At 41.8% G+C, this 25,570-nt stretch overlaps 1 protein-coding gene across 4 annotated transcripts in view; it reads right to left on the reverse strand.

Annotated features, from left to right (window-relative positions):
- Positions 1-25,570, reverse strand: part of PCTP (phosphatidylcholine transfer protein) — a 99,018-nt gene that overhangs the window by 65,018 nt on the left and 8,430 nt on the right. For 3 of the 4 annotated variants that reach the window (XR_012088813.1, XM_008011397.3, XM_073004921.1), the window contains exons 2-5: positions 18,930-19,047; positions 15,218-15,297; positions 12,503-12,674; positions 11,539-11,606 (exon numbers count right to left, since the gene is read on the reverse strand). Coding sequence is in view for 3 of the 4 variants with exons in the window: in XM_008011397.3 (XP_008009588.1) it covers positions 11,539-11,606; positions 12,503-12,674; positions 15,218-15,297; positions 18,930-19,047 (438 nt within the window). In the remaining variant the exon portion in view is untranslated. Of the gene's footprint in view, positions 1-9,024; positions 10,367-11,538; positions 11,607-12,502; positions 12,675-15,217; positions 15,298-18,929; positions 19,048-25,570 lie in introns of those variants that run through there. The other variant, XM_008011398.3, reaches the window with a different exon arrangement.

Here is a 25,570-nt window from a genome sequence, read left to right on the forward strand (position 1 = left end):
ACACGAGCTCTACTCTTGACTCTATCACACATGGTGATTTTATTTTATTTTGTTTTATTTTATTTTATTTTTGACACAGAGTCTTGCTATGTAGCTTAGGCAGGAGTGCAGTGGCGATCTTGGCTCACTGCAACCTCCACTACCTCCCAGGTTCAAGTTATTCTCATGTCTTGGCCTCCCGAGTAGCTGGGACTACAGGCCTGTGCCACCACGCCTGGCTAATTTTTGTATTTTTTGATAGAGAAGGGGTTTTGCCATGTTGGCCAGTCTGGTCTTGAACTCTTGGCCTCAAGTGATCTGCCCGCCTGGGCCCACAAAGTGCTGGGATTACAGGCATGAGCCACCATGCCCAGCCCACATATGGCATTTTAATCAAACACTCAGTGAAAGATACAGAAAGGTGCATTATCAAAGAGCAGCTTAGCTAAATTTAAAACAAAACAGCTGAGCCAATATACTAAAATTAATTAGCCTGGATATCACAGAACCAGGAACAAATAACCTCTAATTACAGAACCTGGCACAAAGTAGCCCTATAATCAATATTTGTCAAATAAACTTAAGCATCATCAAGGCAAATGCATGTCCATCTTGTTCACCAGCAAAAGGACAGATATTTTGTTCACTGAATTTTCATTCTAATAGGGGAGATAGCTAACAAATAAATCTATGATATAAATGTAGATAGTGGACAATTGCCATGAAGAAAAACAAGATGGGTAAGGTGTGAGAGAATAATGTGTGATCATTTTGCTTGGTTTGCTTTGTGTTAGAGACTACTTTAGAGAGGAAAACATTTGAGCAAAGATCTAAATAAATGAGGCATTGCTTCAGTTATCTGTCACTACATAGATCTCACTGGCTTAAAACAATATCTATTATCTTGCAGTTTCAGTGTGTCTACAGCCTGTACTTGGCTTGGCTAAGTCCTCTGGCTCAGCCTGTCTCACAAGGCAGCAGTCAAGATGTCTTCTGAAGCTGCAGTCATTGCCAAGCTCTATTGAGAAGGATCTTTTTCTAATCTCACTCAGGAGGTTGTTGGCAGGATTTAGTTCCTCCCAAACTGCTGAACTGAGCCTCTCAGCTCCTGGTTGGCTCTTGGCCAGCAGCCTTGTCACATTGACCTTCCATAGGGCACTCATAATTAGCAACTTGCTTCATGAGAGAAAACAAGTGAGACAATGCAGAGGGAGAAAGTGAGCAAGAATGGATGAAGGCACAGTCTTTTACAATTTAATCTTGGATGTGACATCCCATCACTCTTGCTCTACTCTATTCTTTAGAGGCAAGTCACCAGGTCCACCCCACGTACAGAGGAGGGCATTACACAAAGAAGTGAGTATCGAGACATGGGGATCACTGCAAGCTGTGTCAGAAAGCTGCCTACCACAGGCAGTGTGCTATATACAGATGTGGGGAAGAGCACTCCAGATGTTGGGGACAGTAAATGCAAAGACCACGGTATGTTTGAGGAACAGAGAAAAGGCTACAGAGGAATAAGTCAAGGAGGAAGTGGAGCTTGAAGAGCAGGCATGGGCCCGATCCTAGGTCATATGGAATTTTCTAGGTCTCAGTAGTTTGGATTTGATTATAAGTATAAAGAAAAGACTTTGGATGCATTAGAGCAGGAGAAGTTAAACCTTTCTTTTATGAAATCATAGTGATGGTAAATGGTATATTGTATTTACTTTTTGTCTTATTTTTAATGACCTTTCCATGGGGAAGATGACAATTACATGTCAGCTGTTCCCTGTATTATGAAAAATATTTTATTTTTACTGGCTCTTAATACCCCAACTCTGACAAGCTAGTGATCTCTAAGGAGATTATCTGAAATCAGATTGTTTAGAATTTGAGCTCCTCTATGTTGTTTGGGGGAAGAACAATTCATTGATATTATTATTATAGTTGTTATCATTATTACACTGCAATCTGTTGAGCTTGTGTCACGTCAACCCTATGCAAAAGCCAGGGAAAATAAAAAGTTGGGATAGGAAGAAATATGGTGGACGCAATCCCGACTGTGTATGTGGAGCCATCGGGGGAAGGTCTCCTACAGCCATAGATATTTAGGGAGTGGAAATGAGGCCGTCTACTTCCTGCTGGAGAACAAACACTTAGATTGCCAATTCCTTCTCCCTAGTTATCTGGGTCAGTTAATCCCAGCACACAGCTGCCAGCTGAGCTCTTCCCTGGCCAAGCTGCTCTGCTTTGAAATTCTCCCCCAGGCCACCTCGCCCAATGATGTCAGACGGGGTGAGTGCACCGCCAGCCCTCCCCTCTCACAAGATGATGTGCAAAGGGAAACGCATGCTGTCTTTGCTCAGGAAACATCTGGTTGATCCGCTAGTCCTCAAGCGGGTCACTGGCTGTTTTATAAGTTAGTGGAACAGAATAGGATGGGAAGACATGGAGCTTCAGCGATTACTCAACCTCGCCATCAAGTTACAAACTAAAATGAGAGGTGAGGAAACGGCCTCCCTGGCAGGCGCTCTCCAGGGACTCGGCACCATCGCTGAAGTCACATTTCCTAGCTTGTAATGGAAAACGAATGCTGTTTACAACAGCTTAAAGTAGCTGAAATGGGAACATGAGCCAAACTGTGTAGTGAAGGGCGAACTCCTACTTGGAAGCTTTCAGCAGTCCAGTAATTATTCAACACCAGGCCTAAAATGTAGGCTTCTCATGAAGAATATCATTCACTCTCCCTTGGAAAAATGAAACACCACATTTGCTGGTAAGCAGAATCCATGACCACTTAAAAGCAGAGCCAGCCCCTCATAAGCTGTTTGACACATAACAAAAGTTGCTGTATGCCCTGCATGGAGTTCTAAGTGTTGTTTTTGTCCTGATTGGTTTCTATTGACTTTTTCTCAGTTTATGAACCACTAGAGAGGAATTGGATAAAATAGATAAGAGAAAATGAATTCCGCCTACTGTCCCTCCACCCACAGCTCCCTCCCCATATCTGTCCCTGGGGGATACAGGTTTTCTTCTTTCAGGATTCTGGCCTGCAAATGAACAGATCTTTTCTTCTAGCCATGTTTTGCCTCCAGCCTCTCTCCCTTCCCCCAGTTACATCAGTAATATTCTGATGAGTAGACTTTTAGGGAGCTAGTATGAACTCTCCAAAGGTGTTAAATCAGAATGAAAAATCAAAAAAGTTAATAAAGAACAAAACCCTGGAAAACAAAGCAATTCTAGCTAAACAAACAAACAAACAAAAACAAAAAAAAACTAAACTAAAAACTAATTTGTCCTCAATGTTCCCTCTTTGGTAAAAATTAGGTGGAACACAAGATTAAGAATACATTTTTTTGGACCTATCTTTCAGGCATTATTGGTCAAATTGAGATCCTGGAGCTTTGAGGTTGTTGCCCCACCATTGATTCATTTATTCCTTCAGCAGATAATTTAGAATATATTTGTGCCCTATGTATTGAGTATATAATTTGGGAATAAGACAAAGTTCTATACCCTTTTGGAGCCGAAATAAATGAACAGAAAATAAATACATTTAATAGAAAGTATTACATACTATTCAGACAAGGTAATGAAATAGGGAATGACTTCTGCAAAACCTCTCAGAGGAGGTGACATTTAAACAATGATTTGCATGATTTAAAGATTTCAGGCTTGTGTGGATCAGGGAGCAGGGCACTCTGGGCAGAGAGCACAACTGGTACAATGATTGATGCAAAAACAAGCTTGGCATCAGTCATTGTACCCAGAAGGAAAATTAAAAGGGTTGGAATGTGAAGGGGAATGTGGAAGCACAGGATCTAGGATCAAAGAAGCCTAGCTTTGAGTTCCCAGTCTCTCACCTAACTAGCTGAGTTACCTCAGGCACATTATTTAGCCTCTCTGAGCCTATATTCATGATCAGTAAGTTGGAAATAGTATTTCCTATCTCACCAAAGACTAAGCTGTAAGTAAAGCATCCAAACTAGTGCCCAGCACACAATAAGAGCTTCATAATGTGAAATCTTTTTCCTTATCTGAGAACACTGGGCTCTCACCAAATATAATGTTTAATTTTATGTGTCAACTTGACTAGGCTATGGGCTGTCCAGATTTTGGTAAAACATTATTCTGAGTGTGACTGTAGGGGTGTTTAAGATTAATATTTGAATTAAGTAGCCGATGGCTCTCCCTAACATAGAAGGTCCTCATCCAATCAGTTGAAAACCTGAATCAAACAAAAAGGCTGACCCTCTTCTGAGGAAGGGGGAATGCCTCCTGCCTGACTGCTTTGAGCTGAGATACTGGTGTTTCTGGCCTTCAGACTTGAACTGAAACATCAATTATTTGAGTTTCTAGCTTGCCAGCTTTTGGACTGGAACTAAATCATGAGGTCTCCTGCGTCTCCAGCTTGCCAACTGAAGATTTTGGGACTTCTCAGCCTCTGTAATTGTATGAGCCAATTCCACAATTCCACACCTATGCGCGCGCGCACACACACACACACACACACAAAATCAGGTGCTGTTTAACAACAGAATACATTCTGAGAAATGCGTCAGGTGATTTGGTCATCGTGCAAATATCAAAGTATATACTTATACAACCCTAGATGGTATAGCCTACTACACAAATAGGCTATATGGTGTAACCTGTTTTCCTAGGCTACAAACCTGTACAACATGTTTTAATTGCCTACAGTATTCAGTACACAATGGTATATATCAGTGTATCTAAAAAAGATACATTAAAAATATAGGATTATATTCTTATGGGACCACTGCCATATATATCGTTGAGGTTTTTAGTTTATTTTATTTGTTTTTAGTTAGTGGTATGAATTGGAATGCAGTCTGTGGTTGACCGAAACATCATGATGTGGTGCATGACACGGTATATCGTGATGGTTTTGTTTCTCTGGAGAGCCTGGACTAATAACAGTGTCTATCAAAGATGATTAATAGAAGTTGCTCCAATCTGAAGGTGCTGGATTTCATGTATTCTGCACCATGATAAATTAGGTTTTTTCTAAATGCAAGGAATATCTTAGAGGGAATAGATTTACAGTAAGCCTTCAATTTTGACAGACATTTCACAAAACTTGGGGAAGATTTCTACACAGACAAAAAGAGTAGCCTGAGGCAAAGCATGGGGCAGGAGAGCGGTAGGCAGATAGAGATGTACAATTGGGAGTAACAGCTAATAACAGCCAACACTTATTGACCACATTAAATGAAACTGGAGCAAATCAGAGAGATTTGCTGACCACTTATTAAGTGTTTGGCACAGGCCAGGAGATCCAAAGTCTGTAGATGAGGAGGCATTTGAGCTGGTTCCTGATCTCCTGGTCCAAAAGGACACTCTCTTTGAGCTATTCATGAGTCGGTATGGGCAAAGTTGCTATTTTTTTTTCACATGCTGTGGCTTAAATAAGAAAGAAGTCTATTTGTCCGTCTTGTAACAGTCCAAGGAAGGCAGGGTTATTTTGTCATCCTTAATCTAAGGCTTTCATCCTTGATGCCAAGGCATTTGTTTCAGTTGTTATCATTTCCCAGACAGGGTGAAGGGGGTAAGAACAAGCTGAATTCATACCTTTCCCTTTTGAGATCCTGAGCTGGAAGTGGCACATATTATTTATGCTCATATATTGACCAGAATTAAATCCCATGGCCACACTTTACTGCAGGGGTGGCTGGGTGGCTGTGCACTCAACTAAAATGCACTGACTTTGGAATCATAAGATACAATAATAAAACAACTAAGCAGTATGCTACTTGAGTGACTCCAAGTTTTCTACATGTTATGCCAGGTCCATTGCTAAGCAGTGGACTACATGAATGTGGGGCGGATTCTTCCATTCAGGAATTATAGCAGTCTGCAGAGGACATGGAATATGTGCACAAGTGTTTGTAATAATCAGAAAGGATGTGACCACCATCAGATGGAAGGAAAATGTAATACGTTAAGAGCTTGTAGCCAACTCATTGTCCTACAGGATCTGTTGTCTACTAATTCTAAAGTCATTGCATCCCACCTTTATGTACTCCACTGCCTGGCAATGGGCCTGGCATATCACCCAGGAAACTTAGAAAGTCACTTACACAGTGTACTGTTTAATTGTTGTTCTATTATTATATCTTACGAAATGCAGCATCTATGATGTGTATCCAGAGAGACACACATTGAAAGTGTATACACATATATAAATAGATGAGCAATGTAAATAATTTTTCTGAAGTCCTCCCATTTTATTGGTTCTAAACTCTGCAACCTAAACAAACAATATGTTATGCTTCTGTCTTCTCAAGCGAAAAAAAAAAAAAAAAAGTTCTTCCTTGTAGTTAAGGATGAATATTAACAAAGGAACTTGGGGAAAGTGGACCTGCTTATATTTTTTTGCCTTTCATTTTTTTCTCTCCCACTTCTGGCCCCTTAAATGGCTCTGCTCTGACAGGCTGCATGGTGCAGATGTGTGGGAGGGTATGCTGCACCCCAACATGGGCCAGGAGAGACAGAGGGGATGTGCATAGGTGATCCCCTCCCTCCAGCCTTTTGTTTCTCAGTTAAACTTCAGAAGCTGATGTTCCACTTTGGAAACTCGATTTAAGTATGGGCTACTCTGCATGCTGTCTGACAATGGAGAGGATTCAAAGTAATAGGGCTTAAAACACCTTGGGTAGCCCCACAAAACGCTACCGGAGAGGCTGTCAGAGATGCTGGGGAATCATGGAGAAAAATGAGTGGTGTTAAGCATAATACATATTTTCAGGTCACTCGTCAATCTAAAATCTTTCAAAGCTTATTGGGACTCTTGGGATAAAGTCCCAAATCCTTGTCGTTGCTCTCAGGACCCTCCATGGACTCACTGTCTACTTCTCCAGCCACATCCAAGATGCCTCTCCTTCATGTCAGTGCCCCAGTCACACCGGCCTTCTGTCACTCTTCAGATGTGACTGACTCTCCTGCTGAGTCCTTCCTCCTTAGAGGTGTTGTGCAAATGGTTCTTCTGTCATGAACAGCTTTCTGCTGCAACCTTCACCCAGCCACAATTCCAACACGTTCTCCTCTGCTCCTCAAACTTGGTAAGTGCATTTTTTTAATAGCACCTTTTATTTTCCTTTTCTGAGCACTTATCATCCTTCAGCAGCTTGTTCACTGAGTTTCCATTAAACCATAAACGCCTTAGGGGCAGACACCATATCTTTCTCATTCATCCCACAAACGCCATGCCTATCCCAATGCTGACGGACTCCAGCCTCTTGAGAAACATCTGTTAAAGAACTAAAATGTCTCGATGCATTTAAAGATAATTCTCTGGGCTGACTGGGTGGTGCTACTAGAAATGTGAGAATTGAATGAGGCTCTTCCTGCCTCATCTCTTGCAAGTCCAGCGAGGAAGTGGGAGGTTGGAAGGGCAGGCATTATAGATGTGGATTCTGGGTGAGGAATCTCAGCCAGGGAGTCAGGCCAGGACTCTCGCTGTGACATAGGAACATTTTCAAGGGAAGTGACCCTTCGCTGGAACTCCTCGGTTCCAAGGTGGTCATTAACTTGGAATTGTTATGCAGTGTGAATAATTTGCCTGTGGAAAAAATTTAGCACCAACAGTAGTGCTACTTTTGCCATTCAATTTCAACTGGAATCCTGACTCATCTCAGCCGGACTCAATTCAAACAGTACCATTTCTGTAACATTAAAATACAACCCATAGCCTCACCAGCAAAGCCCACCACTTAACAGAGAGAGGACCTTGGCACTTTCAAGGAAGAACCAATGGGAACCAGAGAAATCTAGAAACTGCCCCCCGACCCGGCACCCGACAAAACGCTGACTTGGGGAAAAATGTGGCTCGAATCCATGGGGATTGAGCCTCTATATCCGAATGGATTTAGTCTTCCAGGTTCATGCCATTTGGTCAATCTTCTCTAAATCATTCATTCACTCATTGAGTCACCATTCGAGTGCCTACTATATACTACCCCAAGGACCAGTAATCAAAGTGAAATAACTGCTTCTATCTACAAATGCTTATTGTCTACTTGGAAAGACAGATATGGGGAAAATAAGCAGAACAAAGTCCTAGAGGAATGACAATATAACTTACAAATTCCAAGTGATACATCCAGCTGCTGGAGAAAAACATACCCTGAGAACTCAGGTGCAAACCCCTCTAAGTAAAGGCCTAAACCATCAGTTATCCTTTTTTTTTTTTTTTTTTTTTTTTTAACCTTTGGCACTTACTGTAGCTCAAGAGTTTTCAGTTTCCTACATAACCTCAGCTCGCGAGGACTGTCCACTACTCCAAATTAGCAAGTAAAAATGCTAAAAAATCATAACTCCATTCATTACAGCAAATGCTGTGACCTTTTAAAATAAGTACCTTACCTAGAAACTCAGCATTCTTAGTATTTTCAGAGTTCTTAGCAAATTATTTAATGTTATTTAAAGAAATGGTTTACATGACACCATTTCATGCCAATTCTGTTTCAGTGACTATAATCTCAGTGCTTTTATTTGAAAGAATCTATTCATAAGATTTCGACTTGACTTCTAGTAACAGGAGGCATTCAGATGTAGTATATCTAGAATAGATTCCAGCTACATTACTGATAATGATATTTTAATGATAATTTTATGAGGCACTCACTTACTTGTATACTTCTATCCAGATGACCATAATGAGCAGGACATAGATAAGCAAATGTTTTAGAGGGGCTCTAAATTACGGAATAGTGCAGGTCCTACTAGAAAGAAACACTGTCTTTTTTGTTTTGCTTGGCATGAGCCTAGGAAGATGCAAACCTACCTATTGCTGTTAGCGACAATGCTACCAGCAAATGCAGACCAATACTAAAAGATCTGAATTCTCATCTCAGTTTGAGCACCTGTATTGATCCCTACCTGAGGCTACCTACACCTGACCTTGCATATAAGTAAGCCCAAAATTACGTTTTATGTTCCAGTCTACAAATTAGGCTGAATATCACTTGTAGATAAAGGAGATCTAACTGATGCATTCTCACAAAAGGAAGAAGGTAGGAAGGAAGTGGTACACAGGACAAGTAAAAACCACTCTATATTTATTCATTATAGAACACACGTCTCTTCCCAGAAAGAAAACAAACAGTCTGAGGTATCCCACGTTCATAAATCCCATTCTATGGCTTTACATCCTGAATTTCTCTGTTATTAATCAAGGTTTAGTATCATTATACACAGTGATTAAAATTTTTCCCTGAGATCATCAAGGCTGTGCCTTTGACTATAGAAATACCTTACCCTACCAAAATTCAGGAGAAACCATAGAAAACTAAAAGTCTTTTTGGTGGTAGAAAAGGCAGATAACTTAGGCAGAATTCCTGAGAAAAAGATGCAGAGTCTTTAAGCCACCAGTTAAATTTTACCTGGCTGTGAACTGTTATCCCTTCTACATTTCTAAATACTCTGGAAGGAAAATTCATCTTATTGCATAGAAAGACACTTTTTCACAAGGCTATGCACAAAGCATCTTTGCTTTTGCTAGCTGCCACAGAAAGACACTTTTTCACAAGGCTATGCACAAAGCATCTTTGCTTTTGCTAGCTGCCACAGCCATCTTGATGCCTCAGTTTCCAGTAAAATCCAAAGCTTGAGAGGTACAGGCAGCCTTTCCCCAGTGACATATGGAAAAGAGAAAAAAACAGACATGGATGATGACGAAAAATGTGGTTGTCATATTATGTGTCCCCCTCAGACCTGTGATACTTCTCCAAATGGTCTGGCATCATAATAGCTACTGATCCTCCACAAGTAGGAATGAGGAACGACTTACTGGATTATCACCTCAAATCCCAGCCTAATCAGCTCCACAGGGCATAAGGCAAATGGCCACTGGCACATGTCGTCCAGTTTGGGTGCACCGAAAGTCAGCTCTGAACGGAATGCCACTTCCAGCAGCCCCTCCCAAGTTGGAAGAAATCACAAGCTGCAAAAAAGCCAGCCTGCCCAAACAGTCATTCTTAAATTGTGTTGTGTCCCTCTGCCCACTCATCCCCATAAAATTGCCCAATGGAATGATTGTATTCCCTACTGAAGACTTCCCTTCCTAATAGTAAGCAAGCAAAGGTTTCCCTAGTCTGCCCCATATTGAATTGCAGAAGAAGGCAGCCCACCCCAAGATGCGGGGAGTGAGAAAGGAAGCAGGCGAGTGAGCTGGATGTCAGGCGAACATGCTTAGAAGGGACGTGGTAGAGCGTGTAGGCCTCCGAAGATGGAAACAGCAGGGGAAGGCTGAGCAGCGGTGGGTGGTGGCACTTCCAGAGACATCATCCCATGGATGCAATGTTCCCAATTCTCTTTCTTAGGTTTTCTTGAGGTAGTTCTGACAGGCTCTTGCCATGTCTTTCAAGAAGTTAGGAACTCCATTCTGCAAAGGAAATGAGACTGTCATTTCTATGTCTTCACAGCGGTTACTCTTGATTCTTTGGGATGTGGCCAAAGGTAAACAATGTTGGCTTTAGGGCTAACAAAAATGAATAGGCTCCCTAACTGGATTTCAACAGAATGTTGTTGCAGATGATGACAAAAAGTAGGACCCAGGACAAAAGGAACACCAGTCAACAGGAACTTCTGTTGCAAAAAGGCCTTATCTGTTAGCTTTCTCTAGGAAAAAGCAAAGATGTTTCTGAAACAGTGTTTCTTGAAAAAAGAAAACACAAGAAATGGAGTTGGGCTGGATAGTTACATTCTTCCAAAGAAATGAGAGGAACGACTTGCTTTACTGAATTAGAAAATGGTAAGGATTGGGGATCAAGGAGTAGGATATATGATTATTTAGTTCATGTTGAGCATTGGGCAAGACTTCTCCTGAATATTGTCTTATTTACTCCCCTTCTATGCAGTAGAAGACATCTATCTTCATTTTAAAAAAGAAGAAATGCATGGCTTCCTTAAATACAACGAGACAGTCAGTAGCAGAGCCAGGATTCAAAATTGCATCTGTTTGACTCCAAAGTTGATGTGCTTTTTACTCTTCCAAGGAATCTCTTGACCTCTCAAGTAGTAGATCTCATGCAAAGCAGGCTGATGGTCCCCATAATGCCAGGCTCCTGGGCGGTCTCTAGTGTTACAAACTACCACTGCAGTTCCCTCCCTTATAGAAAAAAAAAAAAAAAAAGGCAAAAACAACAAAAGTGGAAGCTTCCCTCAGGCTTGGAAACATCTGGTTATCTCCAAGCCAGGTCAGTCTGTCTTATTCCCCAACAAGCAGAGGAATATAGGCTCCAAGGCACTGTTGCTCCTACCAGGAGCAGACTATTGTCCAGAGGTTCCAGAGAGTGATTCTGGCGGGGTCTTGGGGCACAAGCAGGGAGAAGCTGGCATTCCAAGCTGACAATTCTTTGTCTTTTGTCCCAGCCTCCGTCTTGGATGTTGGCAACCCCAGCCCTAACCAGAGTCACTCAACCAAACTCTTCATAAAGAGCCTCATTACGCCTGAGACAATGTGTCTCTTCAGCCTGACAGCCCCAAGGGCTAAGTCAACATTTGTCAAACACACTCCCCCATCCCTCCCGCCTGCCCCGCCTCCTGGGATCTCACCTTGGCAGCCCAGTTAATGAGCCAGGACGGAATTTGGCCACCCGGGTTATCGAAGTAATACATGAAAACTAGAGAGGGAAAGAAAGGACAATTCAGAAAAAGCAAAAATACCAGAAGAAATACAGCAACAAAACTGTGCAAACTTTGTATCTTCATATTCAAGCTCAGAAACTGCAGAGGGAGGTGGCTTCTATTTCAGATAGACTTCTCTCTACCGACTTCGCTTACGGCATACTTAAATATAGGCACTTTTGAAAACATAGCCACAGACACATTTTGCTGCTATTTATTAAATACCTGGCAAGTGCTGGACACTTGAATATAGCCTCTCATTCAATTATTCCAGCAATCCTAAGGAGATGGTCAAATTAATCCCATTTTACAAATGATGAAACAGATACTCATGAAAATTAGGTGACATATTCAAGGTGACCATCTAGCTATGGTTCAGATTTTTGCCTAGGACGCAAGGCCACACTCATTCTGGTAGAGCAGGTGGCCTCGCGCCCCACTCTCTGTCGGCAGTTTTCCTCCCTGGGGGCTGGAACTCAAGCTGGGCAGGTCTTGAGTCTCTGAGTTTGTACTGAGCTGGAGCTGAGATCTCCAAGACAAACCTGACAGCTTTCTTGTCTACCCTTAGGCCCAGTGTATGTATCTACAGGACCAGCTGGAAGTGAATTTCTAAACTCTCTGGCTTACTTATAATGGTCTGGTTTCATCTGGACAATCCATGAGTCTGGAGAAAATAGACTGGGTCAGAGTTAAACATCAACTTCATACTCTACTCAAGTTTGTTGGGGTGGAATGAGGCCCTCTCTAGGTGCTGATCCTGGTCTGCTCTGCACCTGTGCCTGTCCTCTGACCTTCAAGGATATGCTTCATGTACTCGACATGCCCCTCCATCAGCCTGGCCCTCCAGTGGGGACCCCTGACTGGGTGCACTGACAGGCACCATGGGTTTTACCTTTGCTCCCCTTCTTGCCGTCACTCTCGATCGCCAGGCTCTGCTTGTATTGCTTCACCCGGATCACCCCAGACCTCTCGACAAGCTGAGGCACGGAGGTGCTCTGGGCCAGGACCACGTGGATCTTCCGCCCTTCCACGTCCAGGTCTCGCCGCTGCCGGAGGTAGACATACTGCATGGCCAGTCAAGGCAAGACACCAACGCCAGCATTGTAGACAGACAGAAGGAAAGCGCCACAAGCTGGAAGCAAAGGGAGGTAATTCTGTGCCTCCCACTTGGCATTTGCTCCCTTCTACTGCTAGTTCACTTACCTGCCCTGTCTCCCTACCTGCACTGCAAGACTATGCCTCACACCACCTAGTGTTCTCACCTAAGAGCATGCATTATTTACCTGTGAGTGGTCCCTTCATGCTTTTAATTATGTGAGGAAACCACTTGTCCTTTCTCCAAGAAGGCACTAGGAGATGACAGAGGAATGGTCACTTAACAGCTGTGTGGTCCTAGGTAAGCTACTCAGTCTTGCTGAGACTCAGATTCCCTATGTAGGAAAGGGAGCAACACTGCCTTCCAGACAGGCTTGGTGGGGCCATTAGAGAAAGACCTGGGCAGAATAAGCACTCGACAGAAAATGGTGTCATTCCTTTTTGTTCTGGCCTCACCCAATGCTCTAATTACTGACCTCTATGCATAGTAAATGATCAAGCAATGTTACAACTAATGACCATAGGAAGACATGGGACCACCTGAATATTTCATAGGCAGATGCCCTCTCTGGGCTAACACTAGTTCACCAAGAATAACAAAGCCATTTCATGTCCATCAGCCTTCACAGAAGAACCCTTAAGTTTACAGCACTATTCTAGGGAGGATAATGAAAGTCTATGAAGCCACAGGAATCACTACTTATCGAGCCCTTATCATGTAACATCATGCACTTGACATACAGCTTAAATTTCGATCCTTACAAAGACCCTGTGAGTTTGTATGAGTATCCCCATACTACAGATGACAAAAGTGAGGCTCGGAGAGGAAAAGAACCTTGCCAAAAATCCCACATCCCAGCCGAAGTGATGAAACCTGAATTTTTATCCCAGATCTGGCTCCAAAACCTACTTAGAATTTCATAGCTGGATGAGGCTCAGATATTTAGTTTGTTAGTTACACTTTCACACAACAGAATTTTGGGTTTCGCACTCAAACGAATCAAAAATCTAAAAGAATCAAAAAGTCACTACGCACAACACAATGACACTTACTATAACAAGCAGCCGTTTCAGCCCCCACCCACCTCAGTGTCTTTTTTTTTTTTTTTTTTTTTTTTTTTTTTGAGATAGAGTCTCACCCAGACTGGAGGGGGGTGTCGTGATCTTGGTTCACTGCAACCTCCACCTCCTGGGTTCAAGTGATCCTCCCACCTCAGACTCCGGAATAGCTGGGATTGCAAGCGCCCACCACACCCAGCTAATTTTTTTTTTTTTTTTTGTATTTTTAATAGAGACGGGGTTTCTCCATGTTGGTCAGGCTGATCTCGAACTCTGACATCAAGTGATCTGCCCACTTTGGACTCCCAAAGTGTTGGGATTACAGGCGTGAGTCACCGCGTTCAGCCCCACCTCAGTGTCTGGACAGCGCCCCCTGTTGCCCCACCCTCACACTGGACAGTCTATCTCTCCATGCTCTTATGTACTGGTGAGTAAAGTTCTTAAATGTTTCAGGAAAGAGAAGATGTTGATTTGTCCCTGGGTTCCTTTCTCCTACACCTTTTACTTTTTCCTTTTAGCAAATATTGTTCCAGTCTCTCCCCCAACTTTCTCAGCTTATGTGATAGATATCATCTGATACTCCATGGAGGAAGAATTACCTTGATATAGTGATTCAAATTTGGCAGAACACCTTTGAAGGGTTGGCAGTTTATCTAATTCAGCGGCTTCCAAACTTTTTTTTGACTCCATGAGACACTTTGCTAAAAGGATCTTATATGGAAATGGAATCTGTAAAACACCTCGCTGCTGGGATTGAAGAGGATGGTGAAGGAGACAAAAATCTTACCTAGGAGTCATCCTACCTCCATCCTACCCACCCCCAAAATTCCATCCTAGCTCCCCAGCTTAGTCCTAAGGGGGCTTCTGAAAACCTTACAGTGCCAGCCAAGTCTCCCTACATTTCATCCAACTGCTTCATTTCATAACAAGGACATTGAGAGGAAGAAGCTTACAGTCAGTGTCTAGAGCCAACAATCAAGGAGGGATTGCTGTGGGGTCTACTGAGATGGGGGAGGTGGAGAGAGCTGGAAATGCAGGGGCCTGAGTTCCAGCACCCACTCTGCCACTAACCACCTATGTGCCCCTGGGAGCCCTTTTTTTCCCTGTAGACTGAGGGAGCTGTATCAAGCACTCTTTATAAAAAGTTCCTTCCAGGTCCCCAATTTTGTGGCCTGACAATTTCAAGGCCTAGGAAACTTCTTAGGAAAGTAAGAGCTGCTCTCCAGAGACCATAATTACAGACACTCCATGTGGTCGAGCCCAGAAATCACACTCTGAGCTCTCCAAACGCCACACAAGAAGCAACATCTTTAGCAGATGCTGCTGCAAGAATCAGAGACAATGTTATCTGTGCCTGCTGAGAAACCAGCTCTACCTCTCTGCAATAGACTGCAGCTGAGGAACACAGAAACACTTAGAAGGCCAGGGAATGAGTACCTTGTGGAAAGGATACGTCTCTGTTGGACATGGGAAAAGGGTACTTCACTTCCCAGTAGACCACAGTCTGTCCATTGCATTCTTGTTCATAGAGTTCTAAAGGAGAGCAAAAGAAGTTAATGCATCTGGAAGCCGTTTTAGCTACAACTAATAAGATGACCTCTTAGGCCAAGCACAGTGGCTCATGCCTGTAATCCCAGCACTTTTGGAGGCCAAGGTGAGTGGACTGCTTAAGTCCAGGAGTTCAAGACCAGCCTGGGCAATATGGTGAAACTCCATCTCTCTCTCTAAAAAAAAAAAAAAAAGGAAAAAAATCAACCAGGCATGGTGGTGCATGTCTGTAGTCCCAGCTACTCTGGAGGCTGAGGTAGGAGGATCATCCAAGCCTAGGAGGTCAAGGTTGCAGTGAGCCAAGCCATGATTGCACCACTACACTCCAGCCTGGGTGACAGAATGACACCACATCTCAAGAAAAAAAAAAAAAGATAACCTCTTAGGGTATGATAAACCACTAACTCATAAGGTATAAAATTCTAGAAAAAAAGTTAAACCGATTAATTTGCACTGAAAGCTTATTGCCTAAGAAGCCAACAAATCTTGTCCATTCTATAGCATAAATAATATTCTTGATAGAATGCAATGAAATAAAATCAGACATCAAAAAAATAGTCAGAGGTTTAAAATTCAGGATAACCACCAGATGTCACTAGAGTACCAATAGTTTTGCTTCTGAGCCCTTTAATTCCCCTTTAGGATTCCTTGACCCATTACAGCTAACCTGGAACTGAGTCACCCAGTCTAACACATTCATAGGTCGGAAATGAAGGTTCCAGAATGAGCAACGTCCTTCTTAAATAGTTAGAGATCAGCAGAACTGTGGCTTACCCCAAGTTTCTTTCTTCTCTCCCATGTTTCTTTGCACTATGCCACAGCTAGGGTGACCGAATTTCCCTAATAATCCTTCCATCTTACTATTATGTGCAAACAGCAGCCAACTCTTGGAATGAGATAGCAAAGAAATTTAATGGCATGCACACCCTCTGTCCCCAGACTGTGCTGTGCAGTAAACTTCTTTCCACCTCCAGTTACAGAAGGAGCCCAAAGTCCTTGGAGGAGATGCTAAGGAGGGATAATTTAGCTTTTGAAAAAAAATCTATTAGAAGCACACTGTAGATTAAGGAGCGTGCCAGCCAGCCCATTACGGTCACAGGAGGCTGATGAGAGTCCTTAAAGGAAAGGGAGAAGTGGACCTCTGTTGCTTTTACATGCTCAGCATTAATCCCCCCTTGAACATCTCAATTTTCCTTCAGGGCATCACCCTTTCCCTACTTCTCAGCTGCATGGTTTCAGCAAGACTGACTCTGCAGTAATTTCAGGGCTGGGAAAATGAGCAAGACATGGCCATGGTGACTAATTCAGGGATGGCAGATCTGTCCAGAGTCGTAATTAGTCACTCTAGCAAGTTGAGAGCAAAAAGTGATTTAGTAAAGCTCTTGGATGGACCAGAGTGAGATTCCCAACCTCAACACTGTTCCAGCAAAGCCTAACTGCTGCTTCCACTGGATCAGAACCCAGAGTAAAAGCTGTTGATGTTGGGGAGCAAACATCAGAGGCTCAGCAGTTGTTTGCCCTAAAGTCAGATGCCTTCACTGGTCACTGAAAAATGGATCTTCCATGCTGCCTGCTTCCTCGCGTGTCTCTTTTCCAAATTGAAGCCACATATGGGTCTTATTGGCAGAGTCTATGTCACATGACTGTATCTTGGCTGCAAGGGAGGCCTGGACAGACAGTGTCTGGCTGTTCCCTTGGATAGGTAAGCATCCCACTGCCCCCTAAATAGGAAGCGTATTTGAGAACGCTAAGTTGCCGAAAACCATGATGAATGTCCACAGAAAATAAGCACAAACTCCAAGCTGAGCTGACAAGAGCCAATCCTGGCATCTGGCTGTCATCCCTAGAAAAGTAGAATTCTCTTTCTTCTGGGGTTATTTGTATGGTTAGAATATAAACCTGGATTTTCTGGTGGACATCTTGACCATGACATAAGAATCTGCCTAGGAATTAGGTCAACACAGAAGAAAACAGAGTCTAGAGATAGAGAAAGAAACAATCCTGATGAAATTATTTAAGTTCCCTGTTGCAGCTGTCCTCAAAGTTAGAAACACCTGGACTTTTTTTCAGTGCCATGAACTAATAAACTCATTTTTCTCTTCTTACGCTGTCTTTAGTTGGCTTTCTGTTACTTGCCGCCAAGAGTCTTGACTAAAGGCTTTATGTGCCTTTGGCTAGTTCCATAGTTCCATTCCACTATGACCAGGTTGGCAGAGGCTACTCCAGCTCTAAGTGGCAGGAGAATTCCCTGTGTGATGTCTTTCATAACGCAACACGTACAGGGAAAAATCTAAGACCCACAGCCTGGTCACCATGCTAGGCCCTGGAGGATCTGGACCCAACAGCCGCCCTAGTTCACCTAGTAGTAGAAGAGCCTACCCTAGCTCTTCGACTACTACTAGTACTAGTTCTATTAGCTAATTCTACTAGTACAACAGTACTAGCAATAGTAGTAGTAGAACTAGTACTAACAGTAGTTGAAGACCTAGGATAGGTTCTCTTACTCCAACCAACCCAACACCACCAAACTGCTGGTGGCTGTTGAACATATTGCTTCGTGCTTTCCTGACTTTACTAATGCTGATCCCTGGGCCTAGAATGCCCTTAACCAGTCATCCCATCACTCTCTCACCTCCTCACATACATGTATTCTTCTCTGTTTGGAAAATTTTGATCCAACTCTCAAACCAAAACTTGAATCGCACCTCCTCCCCTTTCATAACAACCTAGACACATGGGAGGATCCCACAACTTAAAAGTGACAGCAAAGGAGCCCCAAGAGCAAACTGTGGGGAGGGTCTAAGACTATATAAGGAGCAAGTCCTAGCAATAGCAAAAGTGCATTTCAGTCCCACATTTAAAATGCTTTTGTTTCAAAATTTAATAGGAAGCACTATGTAGTAGAAGTTAACTTTATTTTTTTCTACTGGCAAGAATAAATAAAAAGAGATTATACTTTTTTTTTTTTTTTTTTTTTTTTGAGACAGGGTCTCCCTCTGTTGCCCATGCTGAAGTACAGTCTTGGCTCACTGCGACCTCTGCCTCTTGGGTTCAAGCAATTCTTAGTGCCTCAGCCTCCTGAGTAGCTGGGACTACAGGCATGCGCTGCCATGCCCAGCTAAGTTTTGTATTTTTAGTAGAAAAAAGATTTCACCATGCTGGCCAGGCTGGTCTCAAACTCCTGGCCTCAAGTTATCTGCCCGCCTCAGCCTCCCCAAGTGCTGGGATTACAAGCGTGAGTCACTGCACCTGGTCAGAATAGATCTACGTTCTAATGATTTGGGAAAAAAAAAAAAAGTGCTGGGTGCATTGGCTCATGCCTGTAATCCCAGGTCTTTGGGAGGCCGAGACAGGCAGATCCCCTGAGGTCAGGAGTTCAAGACCAGCCTGACCAACATGGAGAAACCCTGTCTCTACCAAAGATACAAAAATTAGCTGGGTGTGGTGGCACATGCCTGTAATCCCAGCTACTCAGGAGGCTGAGGCAGGAGAATCGCTTGAACCCGGGAAGGGGAGGTTGCAGTGGGCTGAGATTATACCGCTGCACTTCACCCTGGGCTATAAGAGTGAAACTGTGTCTCAAAAAAAATAAATAAATAAAAGCAAGCATCACTCACCTTTAACGTACTGGTCCCATTGTTTTCTGTAATCTAAGTCCATATAGACGTCTGCCAGTAGAGTTGGTGAGCAGTCCTCCAGAACACCAAAGACTTTATATTCATAAAGGCCAGTCTTCTACAAAAACAGAACAGGTAGAAATGTCTATTGGTTCTCAAGTTGAGAGAAAGCTGGATTCCACATCATCTGAAAAGCAGCTGATGATGGAGTTCATGCCACACCAAACACTGACCTCCTCTGTGGTCTTGGTGACACAATGGTAAAAAAACAGGTGCTGGCCCTACTCTCAGGGATCTTAAATTCAGGTAGGCAGCAGTGCTAGAGATAGCTATAAGTGCCATCCAGGTAATTTAAATAGGGTAAGAAGAGTTGTGTGATAAATAGTACCTTGCAAGGGTAGGGATGGGGAGGACATCTATGTAATCAGGTGATCAGGAAAGGACTCTATGAGAGTTAACATTTATCAGAGCATCTCGTTCCAAATGCTAGAAGAAGCCAGCCATAGGAAGATAGGAAAAGCCCGTTCCTGGTAGAAGGAAGGTCCTCAGATTGATGGGCTGGCATCTTTAAAGAACCTGGGGTCTGGAGAACTCTGGATAAAAGAGAGAGTGGCAGAAGCTGAGTTTACAGAGGTTGTCAGGGCTGGACCCCAAGGACTTTGGAAACCAGGGTAAGAGGTAAAGGTTTTATTCTCATTGCTATGGAAAACCAATGGATGGCTTTAAACAGAGGGATGACCAGATCTGATTCAGAATTCAGTTTAAGAATGACCCAATCAAATTAATTTTTTAAAGGTGATTCTTGCTGCTTGGTAGAAAATAGATCATAAGAGAACAAGGAGATGGGTGAGAAGACCAGTGCAATAGTTCAGATAAGAGACGATGGTGATTTGAACAGGGAGGTAACAACAGTGATGGCAAGGAGTCAGTGATTTAAGGATACATTTTGGAGGTAAAGTAAAAAGGAATTGTTGATAGATCCCGGGGAAAGGGAAAGCAAAGAATCGAGGATAACTTTTATAACCCAAGTTGGGCAGATGGGAATGCCATCTTTCAACAACTGCTTCTTTTTGATTCTGCATAAAAGACTGAAAATGAAAAACAAAAGAAATCTGCTTCAAATCATATAAGTTCCTTTTATTTGGAAAAAGGCCTTTCTAGATTCCAAATGATAAGAGAGTTCCTTGTTTTCTTGGTAAGCCATGTGCTTGTCCATGAGGGTCCTGACCTAGAGTTGCCCCAGCACACATTTCACTCTCTGTACAGTGGCAACTTACAATTCCTGACCCTCAGCTCTGCCTAAAGGCTCTATTATTAAAATTAAAGCAATGGCTGTTAGATTAATTTCAACACAAAGGCAAATAAACAAGTGAACAAACATGAACTTTTGGATGAACTCTCGCGTCCATGTGCTAAGGCCGTGTTACTGGTTAATCATGCACGAATGAAGCCCTCTCCTTAAACACCGTGCCATAGACTAAGGGGAAGTCAAGGAATAAACATGCTGAATCTTTCTAGAGATCCTGAAGCTTTAAGGGTCATCCGGGTCATCCTAGGGATAAATACATCCCGGTTGAGGAATCTTAGATGTATGTGAAAGTACCTGGCAAAAAATGAATGTAAAATTGAAATGGAATCCATAAGAATCTTCCAGCTCTAAAAGCATGTGATTTTATACCAAGAATTTCCAACCAGCAAATATCAAACTAGTCTATCTGAACCCCTTATGTGTCACGCCATGGATGCCCCAGTAGAAGGGCAGACCTCAGGGTCCAATGAGAGATGTCACGAAGATAAACATCTTATCTCTCTTGCCCTCTCCCCTCACACACACACAAGAGAACTTAGTAAGGATTTATATATACCCACACATTTACACTTATATACACTTGTTTTCATCAATAGGCTTTAGAAGGGAGACAACCAGCAATTATTCAAGAATATTGAGGCCTTGTTTTCTACACATTCTAAGCAAAAATAATTCTTATGTGTTAAGATAATAACCTCCTCAACCTTTAAATAAGTTAGCATTGGATATCTGCATAAATTAAGACACACTGTTCCCTTAAACTGGTTCCCTTCTTCTCCTAAATGTAGTTACAACCCTTAGTGACTTCCATCCTGTTATACGGCACAGAAAAAAAGAACAGAAAGTTCTCGAGGAAGAGAAAAATAGAACAACCATGATTTGCGTGAATACAGAAGAATGAACTATTGTGACAACTTCCTTTAAACATTCCCTTTGAGGTAGGACTGAGCAATGCCAGAGCTCCAGAGGAACCAAATGCTCAATAACACGGCAACACCTTTCCTACTTCATAATACAATGTTCAAGTGCTGGACAGCCTGGACCGCATTCTCCAATCAAAGCATTTTCTCACCCATTATGTCTTTTTAAAAAGGATCTCAGCAGCCACACTCATTTTTACGTCATATTTTAAAAAACAGAGTTTTTTTATAATTAAAAAGATTATAAAAATGACAAAAAGAATTTTTAAAAAGTGACATGTAACCCCATAATCCAAAAATATCTACTGATAATATTTGACATATTTCCTTTAAGTAAATAAATATATCTGTAAGTTATCAAATGGGAATCATATGGTATAAATAGTTTGTACTCTTATTTTTAACTAAATATTATACTGAGGTTATGAAGACTCCATACCTAACTCAATCATTCTCCAAAAAATATTTGTCCAGAATATTCATGTTTGTGTAGAATACTTGGTCCATAATTCTTTTTTTTTTTTTTTTACTACAAATGCTTTCTTAGGGATAAATTTTAGGTTAAGTAGATAAACATTTTAAGTCTCTTTATACTTTTTACAAACCTTGCAGAATGTGTGTACCAAGTGTGTACTCTCACCAGTTCCAAAGGAGCATCTCACCAGCATTGGGTGCCGTTGATTATACAAACAATTTGATATGAAAAAGCAAAACGTATTTGGCAAAGCTTTTATTGCTACTATAATAAGATCTGATGTGTAAGATCTCTTTAAAATTAGAGATGCAAATCCTTTGCAACATCGGCTTTATTTTTCCAAGCTTACTAACATTTGAATAAATGACTCCAAAGAAGTTTACTCAAGAGATTCTTGGCTTTTCCTGAAGCTCCTCCAGAAAACCTCCTCTAACAGTGGCTCAATTTCCTTATCTAGACTAAAATATACTGGATACTTTTCTAATGCTCCAGTTACAAGACATTTAGTTTCCTACAATTCAAATAGTAAAAGGGTTATGTTGGTAGTAGAAAATTAGCCAGTATCATGTACAGAATACAACTGCCAGAAGAAACGTAAGACTTGATGTGGTAAACACTCCTTCTCTTTATTAAGAGAACCCCTGTGGCAATGTAAACAGCCAGCAACTTCCCTGGCCTCCTCTGCAGGGAGAGGTAGCCATGTGACTTCTCCCTGTTTTAAATGTGGACATGATGGTGGGAGCTGCCGCAACTATCCTATGACCAAGAGGCAATCAACATGAGAAATCGAGTAGAAAGACTCAGAGGGTTGCTGGCATCACTGATTGCTAAACCAATGACAACAACTCTACCAATAGGTAGAACTCTGACCTATTTATTAGGTGAGATAAACATGCCTCTGTTTGTCATTGATTGTCCCATTTTCTATTACTTGTAGCTAAAAACAATCCTAATTGACATAGTGGTCCTTATCAACAATGCTGAATTTTATTTGAACCCTGCCATCCTAGATTACAGTGAAGGTTAAGAAATCCCCCACTTTTTGTGTTTCATAAAGTTTACTGCAGAGATCCACTACCCTTCCCTATATGACTTAGATAAGACTCATGGATGCCCCCATTTACCTACAATAAGGCCAGACACAGACCCTCCAAATTTCCCTTTCTTTGTCTTATAAATGATTAGCTGAGCTGCCCACCCCCACTGATCAACCAGAACAAAATGCTTGTTAACCCAACTGGCTGAACTTTTCTCCTTCCTCTAGGCCCCTGAACTTTGGCCTATCCTAAACCTGAGCCAGTATACAGTCCCTCCTGAAAACAGGCTGGGCTTAGGGCAAAGTATTCGCTGATCTGCTATCCGATCACACCATCCTTTCATCCCACATCCCCGCATACGGTTCTTTCTAACGTTCTTTGCTCGTGGTTATAAAAGAACAGCTCTGCAGCTCCCAAGACGCCTGCAGAGCTTATCGGCAAAGCACGCTCCCTACTGTAATACTTCTTTCCCTAACTCCTTGAAATAACCCATTTGAACACAAGTCTCTCCTTACCAAGTCCAGATTTATTTTTAAAAATTTGACATCAAGGCAAAAAAGTAGGCTGACAGAATAGTGCTGATAAGACTTATGAATATTTATAAGAAATATAATTACATGTAAATTCATTAAAACAGTACAGAGGTACATAAATGTTGCTAAAATGCACTGTCAAGGAAAAGAGATAATGGACACTTTAATGGATATTAAATTGAGGTACAACATTTAGTTTTACACAAAGGCATACAAAACCGTACACGCCACGTTATAAAAAATACTGTCTCCTTTGAATTAGTAACTCAGAAAAAATATCTATAAATATATATAAAATACGTATTCTATATAAATACATTATATATAGAATATATGTTACACATATTTATATGTATTTTATATATAATATCAGCAGATATATATGTTTATATATAATGCCAGTAGGTATATATATTTTTATATATACCTGCTACAGTAGATAGAGTGAATACCTGCTGGTATTCACTACATCTTGATCCCAAGAAGAAATCAAGCAGAGGCTTCTACTTGACTGCAGATTGGATTCTGTTTCCGTTGGTGATTTATTAGCAATACTGCAAAAGTCATGTATTTTGTATTTGAAGGAGTTTTCTAATCCCTTTGACCTGCTATACAGTCTTTCAATAATACTAGTAATTGTTTTTCTAAGCATGGTCCACTTTCCAAAGTTTTATATTCATTCTCTCATGTAACAGCTAAGATAGCCCTGTGATGTAGACAGGGAAGCTGGTGTTATCTCTACTTTTACAGAAGGAAATGATGCTTAGAGAGGCCAACTTACTTGCCTAAGTCCTACAGCTAGTAACAGGACAGACAGAAAGAAACGGTGGTGTCTTTGCACACTGGCCCCTTCTATTCCCTACAATGTCTCCTTATTTAACTGTATTTTCTCTGCATGTCATCCCCAAATCATTGTTCCAGACCACAAACTAACGATAAAGATAAAGAACACCCATCACACAGGATCTTAGAGCAGGAAGGGGTCTTAGCTCAACTGTGTAATCTGAGTGACTTGCCAAGAGTCAGCTGATGACGCCGTTGGTGGCAAAGGCTGGATGAGAACCCATTCCTTCCCTAAGCCAGTACTCCTGCTCCAGGCCACCCAGAATGGACCTCCCACTGAGATGTTCCCCTGAGTACCTAAGCCTGGTGTGTTTGCCCAACAGGCCTCCAAAGGGCCAGAAGAAGTATTTTTTTTAGATGCTGCTTCTGAGGGGTTCAGGAAAGAACCAGGAGAAAGGCAGGTATAGGGAAAGGATGAATATCATCACTTTCAACAGATGAGGTACTTTGCCAAGTTTTTCCATACACTATTCCAAAGTGCTGTCTCATAAATCAGAAAAGCTAGTCAGAAAAGACAGTGTGGTGGTTATAACATGGGCTCAGATTCACTGTCTGGGTAGAGTCTAAACTCTCCACTACTAACCTGCAAAATGGGTCTAATAAGTTTCTACTTCATGGAATGATTATGAGGATTAAACTAGATAATCCATCTAAAGTTCTAGTATGTGGTGCACATAATAAGTACTTAGTAAATGTTAGATATCATTCCCATTAATAAGGTAGGTTATTATTTCATTAATAAGGTAGGTATGATGATCTCCTTTTTCCAGATTAAAGAACTAGGATTGAGAACTGTAATGTATATTTTCAGGAAAACCAATATCTATAGTGCACCTGCTCTAAGCCAGGCTGTGCTTAATCATGAATACTTGTAATAATCCTGTGATGTAAGCATCGTTAGCTCCAATTCATAAGTGAAGAAATGGAGGCTGGAGACAGGGGAACGCATGGTCAGGAAATCTGTTACTGTTATCACTAGTTTTTGAGATGCTATTACTCTGGCTAACTTGTCTAAACATTAAACTGGTATATGTCTTAGCAATGATGATTCAAATGCATGGAAAAAAACAGCTGTGCAATTTATTTTCAATTATATTTATAGGGTTAAAGTATTCTGAGAAATATTATTGTCAATAGTACACTTATTTGTCCCAAGCAGAATAAACTCTGAAAGAGATGCTATGCATTTACATATGAGATGTGTCAAAATGTCATAATGTTTCCAAATGACTTTTGCAAGCCCCACACAGGAGTAATCCCCTGTAGATGTCCCATCACCCAACCAGGCCTGAAGAAAGGCACCACTCATTCCCTCCAATTTATGGTGTTTATCTGAATTTACAACACTAACTACAAGGCGGTCTTGATAAATCACATGCTCTCAAATCCTGTGAATGCACTCGTGAGCGTGCATTGAGTTCTCTTTGCCTGTCACGGAAGAGCTCATTTCCATTCCTCAGAGGGACAGGAAACCTCCCCTGCCCCAATCTATTTATCTAAAAGCTGTCCAAGTCCATCCACTTT

This window comes from Chlorocebus sabaeus, chromosome 16, assembly GCF_047675955.1.
Source record: "Chlorocebus sabaeus isolate Y175 chromosome 16, mChlSab1.0.hap1, whole genome shotgun sequence".
Taxonomy (NCBI): Eukaryota; Metazoa; Chordata; class Mammalia; order Primates; family Cercopithecidae; genus Chlorocebus; species Chlorocebus sabaeus.